The sequence below is a fragment of the Lates calcarifer genome, linkage group LG16_LG22 (genome assembly GCF_001640805.2).
Source record: "Lates calcarifer isolate ASB-BC8 linkage group LG16_LG22, TLL_Latcal_v3, whole genome shotgun sequence".
NCBI lineage: Eukaryota > Metazoa > Chordata > Actinopteri > Centropomidae > Lates > Lates calcarifer.
The window spans coordinates 23,264,586-23,284,873 of NC_066848.1; the positions used below are offsets into that span (position 1 = coordinate 23,264,586).

Genomic DNA, 20,288 nt, shown 5'->3' on the forward strand with positions numbered 1-20,288 from the left:
AACGACAGCTTGGACAACACAGAGGAAGAACCAACTTCAAGGCTAAAACCAGACTCTTCTGTTCCTCCTCTTCCACCTGCTCCTTTTACCCTCACTACAGAAACTCCTTCCAACATTGGCCTTTATGAAGCAGAGGAACAGCCAATTATTCATATTGTCTTGTGTCTGAGCCATCAGGTCCATTCACACAGTGGTTCACTATTACTTGTGTGTGTGTAATGAATTCAAGCACTGACTGTCCTGCTTTGTTTTTTTAGAGGTTAAAAAGAGAAAGATGATTAGATTCAGCCGCTTCTTTGGTTGACTCAGAAAAAACATCTGCTGCTGCTTCCTGTCTGAAGACAACACAGGCAGAATGAAATTGCCTCTGTAAAACACCATTTTAATGCTGCACTGCAGTCTCTATTTCTCTGTTTCATGTTTGAATTAATAAATTAAAAATACAAAATTAATGTATATATGTATATTATAATTTGTCCATAAAAACAATGCACAAAGACAAACAGAAGACAGTGGAGGATGGTAGGACTGACCTGACAGTTGCTGCTGATGTAGATGCTGCAAACAATTCTGATATACCCTCAGTAAAACATCATTGAGTACTTTGTTATTGTAATCATCAGTTTCACTTTTGTGAATTTATTAAACTGTTAAATTCTGTGATGTATATATTGTATACATGTACAGCATAGGCATGATTTTGCTACCAGTGCATATGGGTGTGTATTTGAGAAACAAGCATTTTTGATTAGGGTAAAAGCTGAATCACAATGAGACAAAATGTCTTACAACAAATGTCAAATATTCCCAGAAACAGAAAACACATTGTCAATATGTACATACTGACATTTATCAAATAGACCAAAGACTCAGTACCTGCTGAAACTGAAAAAATGAACATCTATGCATAAAATGAGTATGTAGGAGTTTACTACACATCCCTGTGATCACCCACATCTGCACTTGTGCATTCTGAATTATTTTATAGAAATTGCTCTTTTGTTTTCAGTGAATACTTTTGAAGATACATTGCAATGGTAAAATGTGTTTTCACAAACTGAATGAAATAAAAGTAAAATCAAAAATAAAATTAACAGAATTAATTGGAATTTAACACCACAAAGGTCTTTAGCAGTCACCTAGCAAATTTGAAGTCACTAAGATCAAATCTCGAGGAGAAGTACATTAAAGTACAGCGGCTGTAAATGGCAAAATTTGGTGCCAAAATTGCACACTAAATTCAAAATGGCTGACTTTCTGTTGGATTTAGGGTATGGTTTCAAGAGGCTTTTTTGTATGTCTTGGGGTGTTATATGCACCTGCCAGAATTTCATATACCTGCATAAAACAGTATGCAGAGGCTGCTTCATTGAAAATTTCTAAGGGTCACCCTTGAGCCATTTTGCCCCATACGCACCTGAGACCCACATCAGATATCAAGTTTCATGACTTATGACATGCAGGCCAAGTTTCATGAGCATTCAAGCATGACTACCACCTGAAAAGTACTAGAAATTAAGTAGGGGGGCTAGACGGCAGCCTTATCATGCCTGTGGCCAATTGTGATATCAAATCAAAGTGCTAGGTGTTTAAATATGGATGCAAAGTTTTTGTGCATCCTAAAGGCCTGAAAACTGCAATCATAGAATGAAAACTGATGAAGGAAATACACAATGGCTCACTTCCTGTTTGATGAAACCCCCCCCAAAAAATTGAGTACGTCCACAATGATGACAGCAATGACCTCACCAAATTTCATGAAAATCCAAGCACCTTCTTTTTCATGGTTGCGTTTGGGGGCACTGTGGAGTCCGCTGACCATGCCTGAGTGCAGTCACTGAAGAACAATTTAATATTTGGAATTGTTTTGAAAAGCAAGACTGAATCACACCCACATTCATTATTTTGACATTCTCAGCTCAACTGAGTCTGAAAACATATTTGCAATACTTTGGAAATTTGAAGGCATTTTTTTATATCCAAATTGCTGTCTTCCTCCATTTCTGTAGGCATGTTGAGGATTGACAAAGCTCCCAACTGTGGTTAAAGTGTAAGTCTGACCTTTCTCTGATGCAACCTGATGACAGTTATGAATGAGCCTGAGCATGTAGGCGCAGTAATGTACATGTTTGTGTTTACAGGAGCCCAACAGCTGCCCTGACTGCTCCATGCTTTGCTGTCGAAACAGGAAAAGCCTTATATAACATATTACACACACTAACAGATTAACATGCAGTCAGTGAGTTAATCTATTGCACAAGCACAGACACAGAAACAGGTGTGCACACAAACATGCTCACAAATCTACACTGACGACTGAGTTAAGACAGACATCCATCTGTGTGAAAGTGCATACATGCAAACACACATGAACACTTTTTAAAAGGACACTGCAGAGCAGAATTTATACTATGGTAAGTCTGTCGTATACAAAAACATGGATACACCACACACACGCACACACACACATCTCCGGGACAGAGTTCACCCAGTCATTCCATCCTTGCGGCGGTGAAGCTGTTTTTCCATCGCTGGGTTCTTAGCGTGACATTGTGGTCCAAACAGCAGTGAAATATTACATGGGCCTGGGTTATTAAAACTGTTATTAGCATGGCCAATTGGGGCTAAACAGGACCTGACTGTCACCCTAATGACAGGGTGGCTGAGGGCTGGGAAAAGGGGGGAGGTGGTCCTCTGACCATCATCCACCAAATAGCCTCAGTGGATTCCCCACCACTAACATCCATCCCCCACCACCCGCCCCTCCTCCTCCCATGTGCTCAGAACTCTCTGGATCCTCTGCATGTATGAGACAAATAAAGCTGTGGTATTGACATACAAAGCCACAGATACACACTGAGATGGAGACAGATAGGTAAACAAATTTACACAGATAAATACTGACATATGCCTACATGAAGATGCATATAATTCTCACACAAATAAACATTTTTCAAGATAAATAAACACAAGAAATATAAATCATTTCATTCTGTGTCTCCATTCATTTCATGCATGTAGCCAAGTTTAGCATTAACAGCTGTTTACTGACCAATCAAGAAGAAACTTTGCAAATTCAGCAGTAATTTCATTCCTTTATTCACCATGAGTAAAATCACTTCTTTTCTTATACTGAATGAAGTTAGCATACTAACCAGTTAGCCCTGGCTCAGTCAGCCTATCTACTCACTTTCTGATAGTTTGTCACTGTATCATCTGGTCTGCCCTGAAGAAATAGAGCTGCTGAGAGGGCGTCTGATAGTATAACTTCTTGTATTGTAAATGTAGCAATGCCTGAAGCTCTTGGCAAACAACCATTGTTGCTACCGCCTCCCTCCTGGGAGAGAAAATTTACATACAGTCCCCTTTAGAGAAAAACATTGTAGTTGCTAGTTGAACTACACTTGTCAGATAGCTATAATTACTTTGCAGACTTTATTCCTATAAAGTGGTCTGTAATCTGATGCATTCTTATAAACCAGACAACTGTTAATAAGACAAGATAAACTATTACAATTTTAAATACAGCCACTGTGTATCATTGTTAATAATCTCCAGCACCTGTTATACTTGGCCAATCAAAACAAAACAAAATAAGGACTGAGTATAAACACAATATCAAATACAGGCAAAATGCCAAAAAAAAAGAGAAAAGAATTTAACACATTTCTAAACGGACTTAGGTCTCTTTCCCACATGATTACTATTTTACTCAAAGAACAACCAACCCGAGTCTACGGCATCGTATCCGATCCCGAGGGAACGGCTCAAAATAATGACTTACTTGTTTTTTTTGTTGAAAAGGGGAGACTTCAACCTTTCAGAAACTGCCGCTGGTGTTGTTTTCCGGTATCATGGAAGCGCTTCAGCTCGTTGGCTAAGTCAGTGTCCAATCAGACAATCTTGCGCCGTCACATGATGTGCCAATATCCAATTGTACTGGCTTTGTATCCTCACGTGGTGTATCAAAGAGTAGAAAGTAGAAAGATAGTTGACTCTCTCACTATATTTGTTGTTTCCACGATTGAAAATGGGCTCTGAATGCAATAATTTACACATAGAGGACCGTTATTTCATCTGGATAGTGCGTAATTACGCACACCACTGTTATGTATGTTACTGATAGATATTTTTCATTGTAAACGTTTTATTTGACTTGTAAATAATACCACGCTGAACCGGAAATGACGACAAAGACGTGGTGCTTCTCTCAGAGCTCAGTCACTTGGCATCTTTGGCTCAAAGTGAACAGCGGTCGGTGGATATAGCGTCCCTTGATTTTTTTTATTTATCTTTCCCCAAAAAAATATTGCAATGGCACGACGGTTATTTTCAGCGCAGGAAGCTGTAGAGCAGACTCTTGACAGTGATGCTGATCCTGAGTCTGGAGCAGAAAGCTTTTTCACGGATGAAGAGGTGGATTACATGGAGCGTCTGGACCCAGCTGAAGAGTAAGTGGCAAATATTTATACTGACAATAAGAAATGAAGGAAAAATAATGTGTCAAAACAGATAGTTTTATTTGTTATTTTTTACTTATTTGTAGTTTTGTATTTTTCTTTTACATTTATTTTGCAGCGGTAATGCTTCCCTGTTGACCTCCCCCAAAACCTCTACACCAAGGAGACGGAAAATTTCAAGAGGGCGGAGCAGAAGCAGATCAAGGAGCAGATCAGGGCAACGCAGCAGATCTCCCTCACGCCCTGAATCTTCAGTTCAACAAACCAGGTGGAACAGTGCGCACGTCCCTGACACTCTCTGTGACCTCAAAAAATTCACACCAAAAAGGAAACCAGGACACCAGCTTGACACAAGTGCGACATACACCCCGTTAGATCTATTTTCACTTTTTCTGGACAGAAGTGCAATAACCACTCTTTGCACTAACATAAATAAACAGGCTGCAAAAAACATTGCAAAGGGGAAAAAATATGTATGGACCATCACTAGAAGAAACAGAGTTTTACAAATTTATTGGACTAATATTTTACTTTGGTTTGGTAAAGCTCAGTGCAATAGCAGACTATTGGAAAAAGAATTCAATATTCAGCCAATCTTTCCCTCCCAAAGTGATGTCTCGGGATCGTTATCGGACCATATGTTGGAACATTCACATGAGTGACCCAGACAAAGACATTGAGAATGACAGGAACAAAGGGACCCCCCAATATGATAAACTGTTCGCGCTAAGGCCACTCCTTGACACCCTCACAGCAGCATGCAAAACACATTATCACCCCAGACAGAACATTGCCATTGATGAGAGGATGGTTGCAACAAAGGCTCCCACTGGAATGACCCAGTATATGAAAGCCAAACCAACAAAGTGGGGGTTCAAACTCTTTGTGTTGGCTGACAGTTCCAATGGGTACACAGTGGACTTTGCAGTTTACACAGGCAAGTCACAGTTTGCCTCTGGCAAGGGACTTGCATATGACTCTGTTATGTCTCTTGTAAACCATTCATTTCTAGGCAGTGGATACCACCTATATGTAGACAACTTCTACACCAGCCCAAAACTCTTCAGGGACCTGTATGCTGAAAACATTGGTGCATGTGGTACATACAGGGAAAACAGAAAAGACTGTCCTCGCACTCAGAGTAATGCTCTGTCAAAAAAGGATCCCAGAGGCACAATACGGTGGATCAGGGATGGCCCACTGTTGTTTGTGAAGTGGATGGACTCACGGGAAGTCGCCATCTGCTCCACCATTCATCTGGCTTTCACAGGTGAGACTGTGAAGCGACGCTTCAAAGACACTGATGGCACATGGGTCACCCAGAATGTCCCATGCCCAAATCCTGTCATTGAATACAACAGACACATGGGAGGAGTTGATCTTTCAGATCAGCTGATCCAGTACTACTCAGTACACCATACTACAATGCGCTGGTACCGGACCCTTTTTTATCATTTTTTGGACATTGCAGCCACCAATGCATATATTCTCTACAAGGAGTTGTGCAAAGAAAAAGGACAGACTGCAGTGACACACAGGGGATTCCTGGAGGAGCTGACAGCCCAGTTGTGTGGTGTGACTGTAACAGTCTCTCCTGCCAAGGCCCCTGAACAGCACTTGCCAGTGGCAATAAGTGAGCAAGCAGAGACAAGCAAGAGGGCCTCATATGGGAGGAGAGGCTGTGTTCTCTGCAGGAACAGTGCCCAAAAAAAGCAAGCTACTCCTTGGAAATGCCAAGTCTGTGATGTAGCACTCTGTCTCATTGCAGACAGAAACTGTTTTCAGGAGTGGCATCAACTTCAATAAAACGAGTGGCTATCTTTGCAATTGTTATGGTGTTTTGTACATTTATATTATAGTTAGAACCTTAATTTTTTACCCCATTATCCCTAAGACCTTAGAAAACATTTTTAAAATGTCCAGAAAGTTGTTCATTATAGTTTGCTGTGTTTTTACAATAAATATATGTGAAGTTTATTTTTCAATTTATTTTTTTCTTTCTCTTTATGAGTCTATAGCTTTTTTTTTTTTTTTTTTTTACATTTTTTTCATATGACACAATTACAACATGGATGTTATGAAAGCTCAGGTTGTTCTGAAAAAGGATGTGGATTACATGATAGTGACTTACAAGATGACTATTTTATGAGCTATAATATACAAACATTTCCAGGCGAGGAAGATTTTTTCCACCAGTATCTGCTTTACAATAATGATATGAAAGACTTCCAAAATTGGCAACATGTATTTAAACAAATCATTCAAAAGCCAATAAGCACATATCAAATCACTCTTTCCTCTCACTCAGCTTCATATTCACTGTCTCACCCACAGTCTCAGCCACCTCTGATTCCCCCACTTTTCCTTTATAGAATGAGACTTGGAGTGCAATAAACTGAACTGAATATCTTGATAGAGACGACACACACAGAGCACAAAACATATCTGTAGCCCAACATTGGCCAATGCTGACCAACTATAGCGGGGTTCAGCTGGAGCCAGAGAGACCACTGTGGTTATCGCTGGGTCTTTGGTATCCAAAACAGAGTTATGCTAACCTCTCAGCCCTCTCTGTCTCCACCACCGAGGAAAATCCATTCAAATCTCCAAACACACAGCAGTGGATCTAAAATCTCTACACACCCTCAAACTTTCTAGTTAGTTTTATTGCATTGAGGTCTCAAATTAAAAGACAATAAATCACATTTTCCCCCGCTTTCACTTGGACAAAGGAAGCGGAGGAATCAGTAAATAGTTACAACTGATGAAAACTTAAGGCCAGAAGACCATAACGTACTCCTAATTCAACTTCATAAAGCCTTTTTCAATCAGATTAGTAAATCCTATCATTAATCTATGAACTGTTTTTACTAAATATATATGATATGAAATAACAAGCTTTCAGCTTTCTTTCACTCCCAGGCCAAGAGCTGAATTTTAGTTAATTAAAACTTCCAAAGTTAGCATAGAAGTATTAGCATTAGCAAGATGACCACTGACTGAAAGTAAAAGGATTGCCCATTGCAGCATATTATATTATTTTACAAACTATATTATTACTACTAATGCACTAATGAGCAGGTGACACTTTACTGTTGTAGCTATTTCAAGGGGAGCTAATTTTAGATACTTTATGTACTGTTAGAGGGTTTATTCAATAATTATGTATAGCCAATAAAAAAAATTAATGTAAAAACATTATTCTGCAAAATATTAGTAACTACAGCTGTAAAATAAAAGTAGTCAACACAAAAGAACAATATTCTGTTGTGAAATGTACTACAGCAATGGTTTAAATCCAGAAAATGCAAATGCTGTGCTAAAGTTGTACCCCAAAATTGTATTTAAACTCAGTAGTTGTCTTGCATTACTGCATTTATCTTCATCTTAAGGTGTCTTATTAACTTAAACATGGTTGCACTGTACATATGAAGAGAGAAACTCCATTATTGCACTATAGTTCCAACTAAACATCAAAATATGACTCAAAGTAACTTTAAGTCAACTTTCACTTCAATCAAGTCAAATCTGTAAACTTCATAACTTCACAGGGGTCAAGGGTCAACACCTAGAACATAGAATGAATAGCAGAATGGGCAAAATCAATAGTGAACTCTTTCTTGCCCCTCTCCTATTAAGGATAATAGAGTACAACCATAGATGATATACTCAAGCTGCATTGATCACTATATCTAAACACATTGTGAGGTTGTAACCAAGCATATAGAATCTATTGATATGTTGATTGACAGCAAGATAGACCATGTTCTTACACAAGCAGTATGTGAAGCACAACACAGGCATTCCAGTGGGACTGTCTAAAAATATACAGCATATACATATTATTATACACATTGTTAAAATGCTTTATGGAAACTTTTGTCTCTAATATGGAGGTATTGTAATGTTAAAGTTGTTAAACCATTACCTCTACACTGAATGATTCAAACAAAAACATACATGGCATTAACTGTAATATGCAGGATCTGACACATAAATACTCTATACTAATCATAAATTCTATGTGTGAGGATTCAAATTTCTTTTTTGTTCATTTTTTACAGTAGTTTAAATAGTAATAGTTAAATGTGCTGAAATGGAAAAATCAGCTACTCTGAATTAATGTGACAGAAAAAGCTTTAGGGTAATAAAAACTAGTATGAATGAAAAGATACTGTATGTGATTTGAAGACATCCACTGTTCATACATCCATATTCATCCATCCATCCATTCATGTATCCAAACAAGCAAAGAGAAGTACAGAAAGACTATTTCCAGCTCAGGCTCCATCTCTGTCTCACATCAACACATGGAGTGGATTTGAACCAACAAACAACAAGTCTGCTCTATGAAATACGAGTCCAAAAACAAAGCTCTCCCTTCAGAGAAACCCCCCAAACCTCAGCGCGCACACACACACACACACACACGCATCAGTCTTAACCCCCCTGTGATACACTCGTTCTCTCTAGACCCTTCACCTTCTCCACTTCCAACAGTTAATCACACACATGGGGTTGGGGGGAGGTGAGCTGGGGGTGACACTGGGGCAAGAGTGAGTTGTGGCCCTTCGGACAGTCAGCACAGACAGAACCGGTGAATGTGTGTGTACACGTGTGCACGGATCTCCTCTAAGATTTACCCACAATCCCTTGCTTCCTGTGTGTTTATTTGGCCTCGGTAATGGTGGCTGTCACGGGCAATCGCCTGAGCCGGCCGCTGATTTACTCCAGGTGGCGCTTTGACTATTGTCCAGCCCAAGGAGCTGCCCTGACCCTTGTCCCCTGACCTCTGACCCCCGGGGTCTGCCCTGTGCCCTAACCAGAGGACGGGCTGGAGTTGTTGCTGAGGGGAGAGGCGACATGGGGATTAGACCAGGCTGAGTGGTTTGTGTGTGGAAACAGATACTCCCACAACTCCAGACCCCCAACCTCACAACTCACAACCAGTGCTGGTTCACATGCATTTTAACAGTGTTGGAGACGTTACTCTGAAGTGGTTTAACAGTGTGTTTATATTTGATATGATCTGCATCATGTAATTTGTTGGTGATGATATACTGTAGTAAACAATGTGAAACAATACTTGTTTCCTGGATGTTTTGGTCATAGAACTGGAAATACACTGAGAGGCTACTTTATTATGTACATCTGTAGGATCTAATCCAATACAACAGTTCAGCTGTAAATTCTACCTCAACAAATTTTGATTGACACTGTCAGAGAGGTAATTTAACTTAATATCATTACCTATATTATTATTTATCCAATATTCTTATTTATAATGTAACTTATTATTATAGAGCACATAGTTTGCAGTGGCGTTGAACAGTGCTGCGTTACTATTGCCTACCTAACCTCTAACGCTCTTTATAAACACATGTCAATATAATGCACTCCAGTACAACACCACCTGTAAGTACGGCCTCAGTTAGAAACATGAAGGTAAATCGACACCTCTTGGAAAGTTTAACACAAACTGGCCATTATAAGCTCTGTAGAATATGTGGCAGAGCTGTTGTATTACATTAGATTGCATAGGTGTGCCTAATAAAGTGGCCAGGTAGTGTATTTTGAGTTTTTGAATATCAGCTATCAGCAGTTTTAATCAAGAGAAATAATACTGGTGTACAAAACCATCCAAGCATAGTCCATCCAGTGCATTTACATTAACACAGGTACAGTATCAATACGAACTGCACTTTGCACCACCCAAAACACCCACAAGCCATGTATAAATATAGATTGGACTTACGATACCACTGTATTTGACCTTGTGTACACAAGTTCTTTTCAACAGACTGTAACATATACGCCCATTCTGTACATGCACTCCAGGCAAGCACACAAATAAAGGTTGAGATATAATTACCTTTTAACATGGCACACAGGATATGTTGTATTGAATGACTTTACAGTTAAAAAACATTTATTATTGCGTTATATTATTATCTTTCAGATTTTAGGGTGCAAAACCTTTACACTGACACAGTAATTTTACCTCTATAGTTAAATAGGGTTATTTCCATACAGTGGGATATTTTTATTCTCTTTCCATACACACATGCACACATACACATGCCAAAGCTTCCTGTGCTTCAGGCTGTATATATATATATATATATATATATATATATATATATATGTCCTGCATGCAGCCAGGTGGTTGGTGCTTGATACATGCACAGTGTTGGTACATGACCGGAGCTGATGACAGAGAGCGAGCAGACAGACAGCAGCTGTCAGTCTGGCTCAGTTACAGCCAAACAGCACCAACACTGATACACCTCAGTCATACCCTGAGGTCCATGTCTGGGTCATGGAGCTCTAGAGTTCACCATGGCCTTTAACTCCAGTCTGCCCTTCTCACTCAGAGCTATAGTTTCATTGGGTTGTTCTGTTAGATGGAATTTGGTGAGGATACAGATACAGTGTGTTTTATTCTAAACTTGTCTCCAGGAAATTATATTCATACTCAATACTACTAATTTATTTCCACAAATATCTAACAATTTTGAGGCAAACATAACCATTGTCTTCATTATGTTCACAGGCAATGATTTTTTGAGTGAAAGAGTTGTTTGATTTTTGTACGGCACGTGGGTGAAAAAAGTGCAGGACTGTGAAACAAGGTTCACATGCTGAGTCCTGCATGTGGTTAGGTTTAGGCAACAAAAGCACGTTGGTCACGGAAGGTTTAGGAAAAATTATGATTTTGGTTCAACGTTAATAAATTAAACACATACTGACTTGTGCCGTGTGCCTAAACATAGCCATACATAACATTAATCATGCTTTAGCTGCTACAAGGGGATACTGTATTGCCAGAGCAGATATTGTAGGGGGCGGCACGGTGGTGCAGTGGGGGCTTTGCATGTTCTCCCTGTGCCTGTGTGGATTCTCTCCGGGTACTCCGGCTTCCTCCCACAGTCCAAAGACATACATGATACATGATTAGGTTAATTGGTGACTGCCTTGTAGGTGTGAATGTGAGTGTGACTTCTTGTTTGTCTATATGTTGTCAGATACTGTATGTTCACATTACTATGCAACTTGGCAAATACGTTAATTTAAAAGTGTCTCACTAAACATGCATATCAGTGTAATTTCTGGACTGTGGGCGTTATGGTTAAAATCTTGACTGAGGCGAAAATGTCTGTTTATGGCAAAACCATTGAATTGAATAGAATATCCATTAATTTAAGGTATTCCATTGCAGTAACCCTAAAATTCCTGTAAATGAAGCTGCTGTTGTACTATATAACTGTGATGAGCAGGTACATCTTCTGAAAGAAGTGCATAACTGAGTGACAGTCAGTGGGTCAAACTGTCCGAGTCAGGCCCAGCAAATTTAAGAGTAATGCTGAGCTGTAAATCACGACTCATTAAAAAACAGAGTTTATCTTCAATATTTGGTGAGAAAACTTTTAAATCAAGAATTATAAACAGTATTTGGCACAGCTACAGCGCTTAATTCTGTGGTAGCCAGGGAGGAATATATTCCATTCAGCCATGTTTCAGGTCAGCGAGTGGGGCTATGCAGTCGGAGCTGCAGTCAAGCAACATTTTGACATTAGCTGAATGTGTGAGAATTGTGTTGAGATCAGGAGCTGCTAAGGATATGCTGCTTCCACAGCTCAGCTCGGAGCCCGACAGACTTCAATGCACCAGCGCTACATAATTACCACTGTTGCTCCGCTAAAGTTACATAGTGTTGCTTTTAGCTAATAACAAACAAAAAAATTGTGTCTTTACTAAACACACCCATTAAACATTCACAGTGCTGGTGGAAAAAGTAAGTGAACCCTTAAATTTAATAACTGATTGAACTTCTTTGGCAGCAGAGACCTCAAACAAGCTCCTCTGATAGCTGAGGATCAGACCTACACAACTTTCAGGAGGAATTGTGGACCAGTCTTCCTGCTTCAGCTCCATATTTGTACGATATCTGCTGTGAACACCTGAATCCACAGCATCTCTTTGGTCCAGGGTCTCTCTCTCAACCCAACTTAAAAGTAAAACTAATTAGCAATAGTCTTTCACATTACCCAACAGAAAGTCCAAGAAAAAAAGACATCACAGTTCTGGATCCAACTGACTGATTTGTAATGGCTGAAGTATTCAGATCCTTAGACTTAAAAGTAATACTACATTGTAAAAATACAAAATTCATGCACTGAGATGGTAACCAGGAAGTAAAGTACCTCATTGTACTTTAAATAAAGAAACTTGAGTAAATGTACTACACTCAATACAGTTACATTGTAGCTCTGATTTTAGTGGTGATTTCTCAGAAGTGGAGAACAATAACATCACATCATTCATTTTTTCATGCCATAGTATGCTATTTTATATAGACTACAAACTATAGGAAATGTATAATAATCTTGCTGTGTTCTCATGCTATGATTGATGGTTGTGTTATGCTAAACACCACTGCGATTTGCTCTTTATTTATTATATTTTTTCTGCTATGCTTATGAAATTTACTGCATGGATCCAGTTTTACCCCCTGAGATTATTAAAATTTTCATTTAATCTCCTTGAAACTCATAATTTAAGCAATTTATGAATTTTTGAAAGGGAGATTTAAAGCTTTTAGGTTGCCATCCTCGCATTTTACAATCCTTCCCTGACCAGACTGCAAACCGGCACTTAACCCAACACAGACCTTTGCCAAAGACCAAGGCTGTAATTCAAAAGCCCCCCTGTGTGTTAGTTATATAGGCTATCCCCACAACCAAAAGTCTCCCCGTCCCCCCAGTGCTTCCAGTTTACTTCTCTGTTCCGCCTGACTGACATGGTGTAGACATGGGCCCTCTGTCTGACGGGCTCTGGTTGCACCAGCAATATAAACCTGCTGGAGCTGGGGAAATATAACAGTGCACTCACACACACACACACATGCAGTACACACACACATAAAGGCACAGAATGCATATACATTTAACAGCAAGGTCTTTCTTGTAAATGAAATGTGTACTCTCAGTGGCATCTACCTGGTTAAATAAAGATATACACATATGTACATATATACAGACATACACGCAAGAGAATGAGAGAGTTTTACAAATGGAGAGGAAATGAGAGAGAGCGAGAGAGAGGGAATGCAGGGGGTTATGAGAGAGGATGTCTGGAGCAATAAAGGCTGGTACCAGCGTTCAGAGTTTAAGGGCCAACAGGGTTTCGGATATGAATCTTGCCCAAGCACGATGACCCCTGACCTTCTCCCAGAAGCCCCTGGGGGATGCAGCGGAGTTATTGTCTTCATCTTTCTGCCTAACTCTCCCTGACCTCCTCTGTCTTCCATCTGCACAAGTCCATTACGTCCATTTATTTCATCGCTACAACTCTCTGCACATAAACTGCTCTTTTCTCCTCTCTGCTCTATTCACTTTCTGTCGTTCCCGTCCATTCATGGCCCAAACAGAGCCATTGATTCATCAGCCGGACATGACCGTATTGTGTTAGAATGCGAAGATGGGAAAGGGAGAAAGAGGGAGAAAATGCTTGGCCATTAGGGCGACACTGAAAAGCGGAGAGTGGTCTTGAGGTCACCATGGAGTAGAGAGGATGGGGGTAAGTGGGATCAACATTGGACCAACTTTAGATTGTTCTGTGTTGCAGCACATTCAGGCCTTTTGGGCAATTGATACCATGGTTCAAAAGGACTCCACAACACCCATCAGTTATTCACAAGAAGCTGGAACAGATTTGACATTACATGTCATGGGAAAAGGTCCAGTCTCTATGCTGATTTAACACTCATTATTCATCCACTTGCTAATTAACAGACACAAAGAGTTTACATTATATAATACAGGGAGCAGCCCTTCAAGGGATCTTGCACACTCTTTTTGTCATCCTTCATTCTCATATTTATCTCAATATTTTCTGCTCCGTTTAGTCTGTTTCTCATGGTTTCATGTTATTTGAAGTGTTAGCTACATGGTTTTATTAGTGTCTATAACTGCCCCTTGCAAGACTCAATGATATGTCATGGGAAAAGCCTTCCAGGGGTCTTTGTAGACAATTGAAGAGGGGAGCCACAGAACAGAATATAACTCACTTGCAAACTTAGGGAATGATTTCAGTACAAAGACTGTTGTTGTCAGGATGTGAGCTGCAGCTAGCTTCAACAAGACAGTACTGTCCAACAGAAAGATGTTTCACTGGGTCTTTGTGCAGCACTGCTTAGTCTTACACTGATCAGATTACTTTATTTGTTCTACTGACTGAAATCCTTCCTGCAAACACACACTCAGGTCCGTGCATGTATGTATTTTTTCTCTGAGCTCAGAGAACATCAGAGTTACATTGCAATGGACACACACAGTAGGGTATCATGGAAGGGATGGAAACCTAAATTGTACAGAAGAACCAAAACAACAATATTTTCTTTTAAAATGCAAAATCTCTGGCCACACCATGATCTAAAGTCCTAAGGGAAATCCAAAGATTTCCACCAGCGATTCATCTCAGCAGCTTGACACTTTTAATCATGACATCACCTCACTACACAACAACAAACAGAGCAAGACGTAACCGGATGACCTTTCAGCTTAGGGACCATCAGCAAAGCTCTTGGCCTCTTTCTCATCTCTCTTATCCAACTCCTCCAAGACCTGCTTCTCTTTCTCCTCAGGTCTCCTGGGACCTCTGAACCAACAGATGAAGGGATGGAGAAGGAGTAAGCTTATAGTTAAGGTTATGCATCTGTGACTGAACAGCCTAACAGGCTGACGCTCTGGCCATAGACAGGTTTTTCCTCCAAGCTTAAAGGCCTAAACACTTTCATCTTGATGGGTTTGGTCAGAGTGATTCTGAGTTTCAGGATACACCTTCAAATCTTACATTAAGACGTTCTACAGATGATCGCACCCAGCAGCAGGTTTTGTAAGTGTGTGTCTACGTGTGTAAACTTTCCTTCACCCTCCGGGCTATTACTGTGAACAAGAATGTGTTTTTAGTGAACCTGCCTGCTTAAATAAGGATTGAGAACGTCCGTCTCGACCCTGCCCCGGTCAGGCCTAGCAACACAAATTCCAATGCATCACTGGCCACGTAGCCTCACAGCCTAATGAAGATGAGGTGAGGTGTGATGGGAGATGAAGTCATCAGGCGAGGGGAGGCGATGGGAAAGCACCAGTGGGAGTCATAAATCAGGACTCATTGTCTATGCTGGAGATTGTGTGTGTAAAGGGGTTGTGACTGGGTGGATGTGAAGGGGTGGAGAGGGTTCAGATTTTTTTTGGGGGGGGGGATAAGAGATGTGAAGGAGATCAGGGTGCGGTCAGTGTGATGTAATCTGCTGGACATCTGTGCTTCGATGACAGACAAGACACGCCATGTTCCGGCTCCAGGAGTTCTCACACACAGACACACACACACACATGTACGCTCACATGCGCATAGATACACACCTCCCTCCCCCAGGGAGCTGCGGTGCTGTCCCTGTCTGGGATCCAGAGACTTGGTACTAATGAGACTAAATGAGGCTGGAGCCTCTCTGCAAAGAGGTCACAGCCTGTCAAACAGTCAGGCAGCTGGTTACAATACTGGTTTGAGAATATGCCAACCAGTTGAACAACCTGCTGGCTATTCAGTCAGTCAGCCAGTTCACCAGTCAACCAATCATCCAATAAACCCGATGGTCTTTCAGTCAATACATGGATTAGCTCATTAACTAACTGATTCACAAACTAGTCAACTAGCCAAATTGCTAAGTGGCTAATAAGTCAGTAAACCATAACGCCAACCCCTTTTATTAATTTGGCATTTTGGTATTCAAAATACCATCTAATCAACCAGCATGAATATCAGCTAGCGGGTTAACTCATTAAATAGCCAGCAACAAGCTAGTCAGTCAACTAGCCAAGTAGCTAAACAGCCAATAGACTATTTAGGCAATCATCACTCAGCCAATAAAGTAGCAGGTATTCCAGTCACTAGCCAGGTTAGCTCATTTAATGAGCTAACCTGGCTAGTCAACCACTCAAATGGTAAGTAACAAATACACCATTTGGTCAGTCAGACAGCCAACCATTTTGTCATTTTAACCAAGCATCCAGTCAACCAGCCTGCCTGTCAGTCTCTGAGAGCTGAGTTTAGCCATGCATGTGCTGATTAAAGTGATGGGGGAGTTGGAGTGCAGGCTGAGTGAGGAGGGGGGTATCAAGCTTATGTAAGGCAAGAGCTAGGCCGAGCAGAACTGAACACAGGCCAGGCCTTGGATTGCCTCAGCATGGGGCAGAAATGTGCTGACCAAGGCTGCGGGTTGATTGAGAGTCCAGGGAGTCGGAGGGAGGGGGGTTGAATGAAGCTTATTTGACTATGGGTAATATAGGTTTCCTTCAAAAACAAACAGGACTAATTTTGTTTGCTGTGTGTTTTAGCAGCTGTGACCTCCTATATGACTAAGCTTGACCTCGTCCTTGCAGCCTATGGGGGATTTCAGCCCCTCAAATGTCTGACACTGAGCGGACCAAAGTTATATATGCACATTTGTCTGGTGTATATTGGTGTGAAGTATGGGTAGAGTTATGTGTGCACTGTGTGGATTGGGTCATCCTTTCAAGGTTGGGAGAAGTCCTTGGTACAGGTGCAGGATGGAAAGATATACTGGGCAATGGTCATCACACACTCAGACTCACACTCACATTTACCCACACTAGATCTCTTACATCTCAAGTAACAGAGACAACATAGTCACTATGGCCATTTTTCAAAGCCAAACCAACACTTGGACCAGACTATTCCCATGACTTAAGGGCTGGGATGATGATTACACTGTTGCCATAGAGATACTTCAGATGAAAAAATATTGTCAGTGAAGTATTCATGACAAAGTATTGCAGCAGATGTTTCATGACCAAAGAATTGTAGTAGTAAAACTCCTAATAGAGGTTTTGACATTCCTCCTGGTGCATTAAAAATAATAGAAATAAGCACAAAGACAAGGATTTGCCATTTGAAAACTCATTTAGGTCACATACCACAGCAGACAGTTTTATCACACTGCTAAAGACACTGACATCAACTGTACTGTGTGTATAACACATAGTATAACCTTTAGACACACAGTCACGTACACAAACACAGATACTTAGACCTAGAAAAACTCATATTTTATGCAGTTAAATATGTGCGCTCGCTGCTAAAAATAAGCACTTGGAAACTTTTATTGAAATACTGAAAGAAGTTGAAATGGCAGTTAAAATGGAAGGGCTGAAAGAAGTTAAAGTTTCAGGTTTAGTGTAAGCAATGAATGAACTTGAAGTTTCAATTTAAGTGTGGGTTCTGAGTAAAGTTAAACTAATGCTTGAAGTGAATGTGCTGAAGAACTGAATATTCAGTTGAACGTTAAGCACTGAAAGGAGCTGAAAAAAAGTTTTGGTCAAAGTTCAGTTTGTAAGATCTTCCCTCACTTTCCGCTTTGTCTCTCTATGAGTAAACATTGGTTATACACTCTTGATCTATTTCCTTCCATCACTCCTGCTTTCCCACTCTGCAAAAACCCTCCATTCATAATCCCTATATCCCCATAACAGACCAGCTACGTGCTCTGTTCTACAGCTCCTAAATACTGGGGAAGGATTGTTGTGTTTGTTGCTATTGGAAGAAATAAGAACTCTTTCCATGAGTTTAGTGACATTTGTCTGTCCCTGTGGTCTCTTAACAAGGAGTCATAGAGGTATTTGTAGAGGTTTAGGCCAGTCTGCCTTCAAAACATGTCCATCTCAGAATGAAAGGTGTCGCATATACAGCAGGCAGGTAGCCTCAAAAAGCTAAAGAGGTGAAAGCAGTTGATATGTCAGTCGATGCCTGTTACACATTACAGATTTTGGTTTGTCATTATTCATGCAAGGAAAGACATGAGCATTTGCTCTGACATTGCATTAATTTATGTACTGTACAATTAACAACAAATGGAATTAGGTAATTCTTGTTAGAATTTGTATTGTTTCATGAAAAATAAGTTTAATTGATAATAGCAGACAGCTGCAGATGGACATGTTTTTCTGATTTGCCCTGTCTAATGCTCTCTTTCTTTGTTTCCCTCTCTACTTCTTGATTCTAATCCTTCTAATTAATTTTGAGAGCCTGCAGCCCCCCCCCCCCCCACTCCCACCACCCTCATCCTCATCTCCACAACTTTCTCACAGGGAGCATAAAGGGCTGGAGGAGAGTAGAGAGAGGAGACACAGAGTGAGAAGAGAGAGACTGAAACAGAGGGTGGATTCATGGCAGCTCTACTCTGCTTCTTATCAGTATCCTGGCTCTGTGAATGAAGCTCTTCAGAGGAGCTCCTGGCCCCTCGACACCCAATACACCTCCAAAGCTATCTCTGAATCCCCACTGCATGTTCACACACACAACTACACACACACTCCAACAAGCCAACCTTCTTGCACATGTTCAAATAAGCATTGACATGGAAATAAACTCTACCAAATGCAATAGTGCAAATTAGGGCTGCAGAATTTTTTGATTATTGATTAATCTGTTGATTATTTTGTTGATCAGTCAGTCAGTTCTTGATTCAGTCTATAAAATGTCGAACAATGGCAAAAATGCCTTTCACATCTTCCCAAAGCCCAAACCACAGATACTGAACCTTTTACAACAACTTGGACAAAATGTGAAGTTTGAATGTCTACAGTTTCCTGACAACTGCGCAAACGCCATCTGCTGATCGAGTTCATGTGACGCTGTGAAAGCTCCTTGAACAGCCTACATGGACCTTGTGGTGAGACTGTTTTGTCAACTGCTGTTTCCAAGATTTAAAAAAAGAGAAGAATAAAAAGCATCTCCAATTCAAAATAACTGGCCAAATGTCATCTGCTGGCGAAAACCATGTGATGTGACTGTAAACTCCTGAACAGCTTCTAAAAAGACGTGGTGAGTGAGATTACTTTCTCAAAAAAGATTGAACTCACAATTATATAGATCACAGGAAACTGGAACAAGTGAATGTTTAGCTCTTCTGCTTGATAAATAACTCTACTGATTCATTTTCAAACATACTGGCACATATTCAAAGTGGCCACACAAACTTAATAAAACATAATGTGCTACAAGTTCCTCCACTCACATGGAAGTTACTGATGCATGGTAGAATGATAAGAAAAATAGTACATTCTTTCACATTTATGACACTGACAAACAAACTTTGTGGTGGCATTGTGGTATACTTCATTAAAAGAGCTCTTAATCTCAACATAACAGTTAATGTTGACTGTATTTGTTTTCTGTTATAAGCAGTATATGGGGTTCTGCCTGTCTTCAAGTAAAACCTCTGTTTAAACATTCAGGCATGACACTTTTCAGGTATATCAGTATTTCAAATGACATTATTCATTTGTGCATGTGGAAATTCATTGTCAAATCCATGACAGTGTGATGTCAACAGCAGCTGCCCAATCAAGCCCTATCATCAGCATTGTTAATTGGCAGACTAACGATGAAGCAAACTTGGAAATCACGCCACAAACCACCATGTCATAATATTGAACCAGCTCTGATTTATCAAGGCAAACAACACCCCAAAACCGTCTTTCCCAACACTGCATGAAACCAACATTGAAGTCTTATTTCCTGATGCTCTTGCATAGTCCTCACTGATGCTTATTTATCCAATTCACAGTAGCCCATATTTAGTGGCCTGTCTGAAATGACTGGGAGCCGTTGTGCAGCTATGCGCTGGATAGATCCAAATAAAAGAGGGGGGATATTGGGTATCCTGGCTTATTTGCGGTGTGGGTAGCCCCCCCTCCATTCTGCTAGTGGAGGCTGTTTTGGAGATGAGTGGGGGAACAAGGGGGGGTT

The 20,288-nt window shown here is 40.4% G+C and overlaps 1 protein-coding gene across 1 annotated transcript; it reads left to right on the top strand.

Moving 5' to 3' along the window:
* Positions 1 to 4,193: 4,193 nt before the first annotated feature.
* Positions 4,194 to 6,437, top strand: LOC108884626 (piggyBac transposable element-derived protein 4). Its single transcript, XM_018678636.2, has 2 exons — positions 4,194 to 4,451; positions 4,579 to 6,437. Exon 2 carries the CDS (start codon positions 4,932 to 4,934, stop codon positions 6,264 to 6,266), a length of 1,335 nt encoding a protein of 444 aa, XP_018534152.1. The 5' UTR covers positions 4,194 to 4,451; positions 4,579 to 4,931; the 3' UTR covers positions 6,267 to 6,437.
* The last annotated feature ends 13,851 nt before the right edge of the window (positions 6,438 to 20,288 follow it).

Bases quoted from the DNA above. Each gene is read 5' to 3' on its own strand.
- LOC108884626 (XM_018678636.2), top strand. From the start codon at position 4,932: ATGTATGGACCATCACTAGAAGAAACAGAGTTTTACAAATTTATTGGA.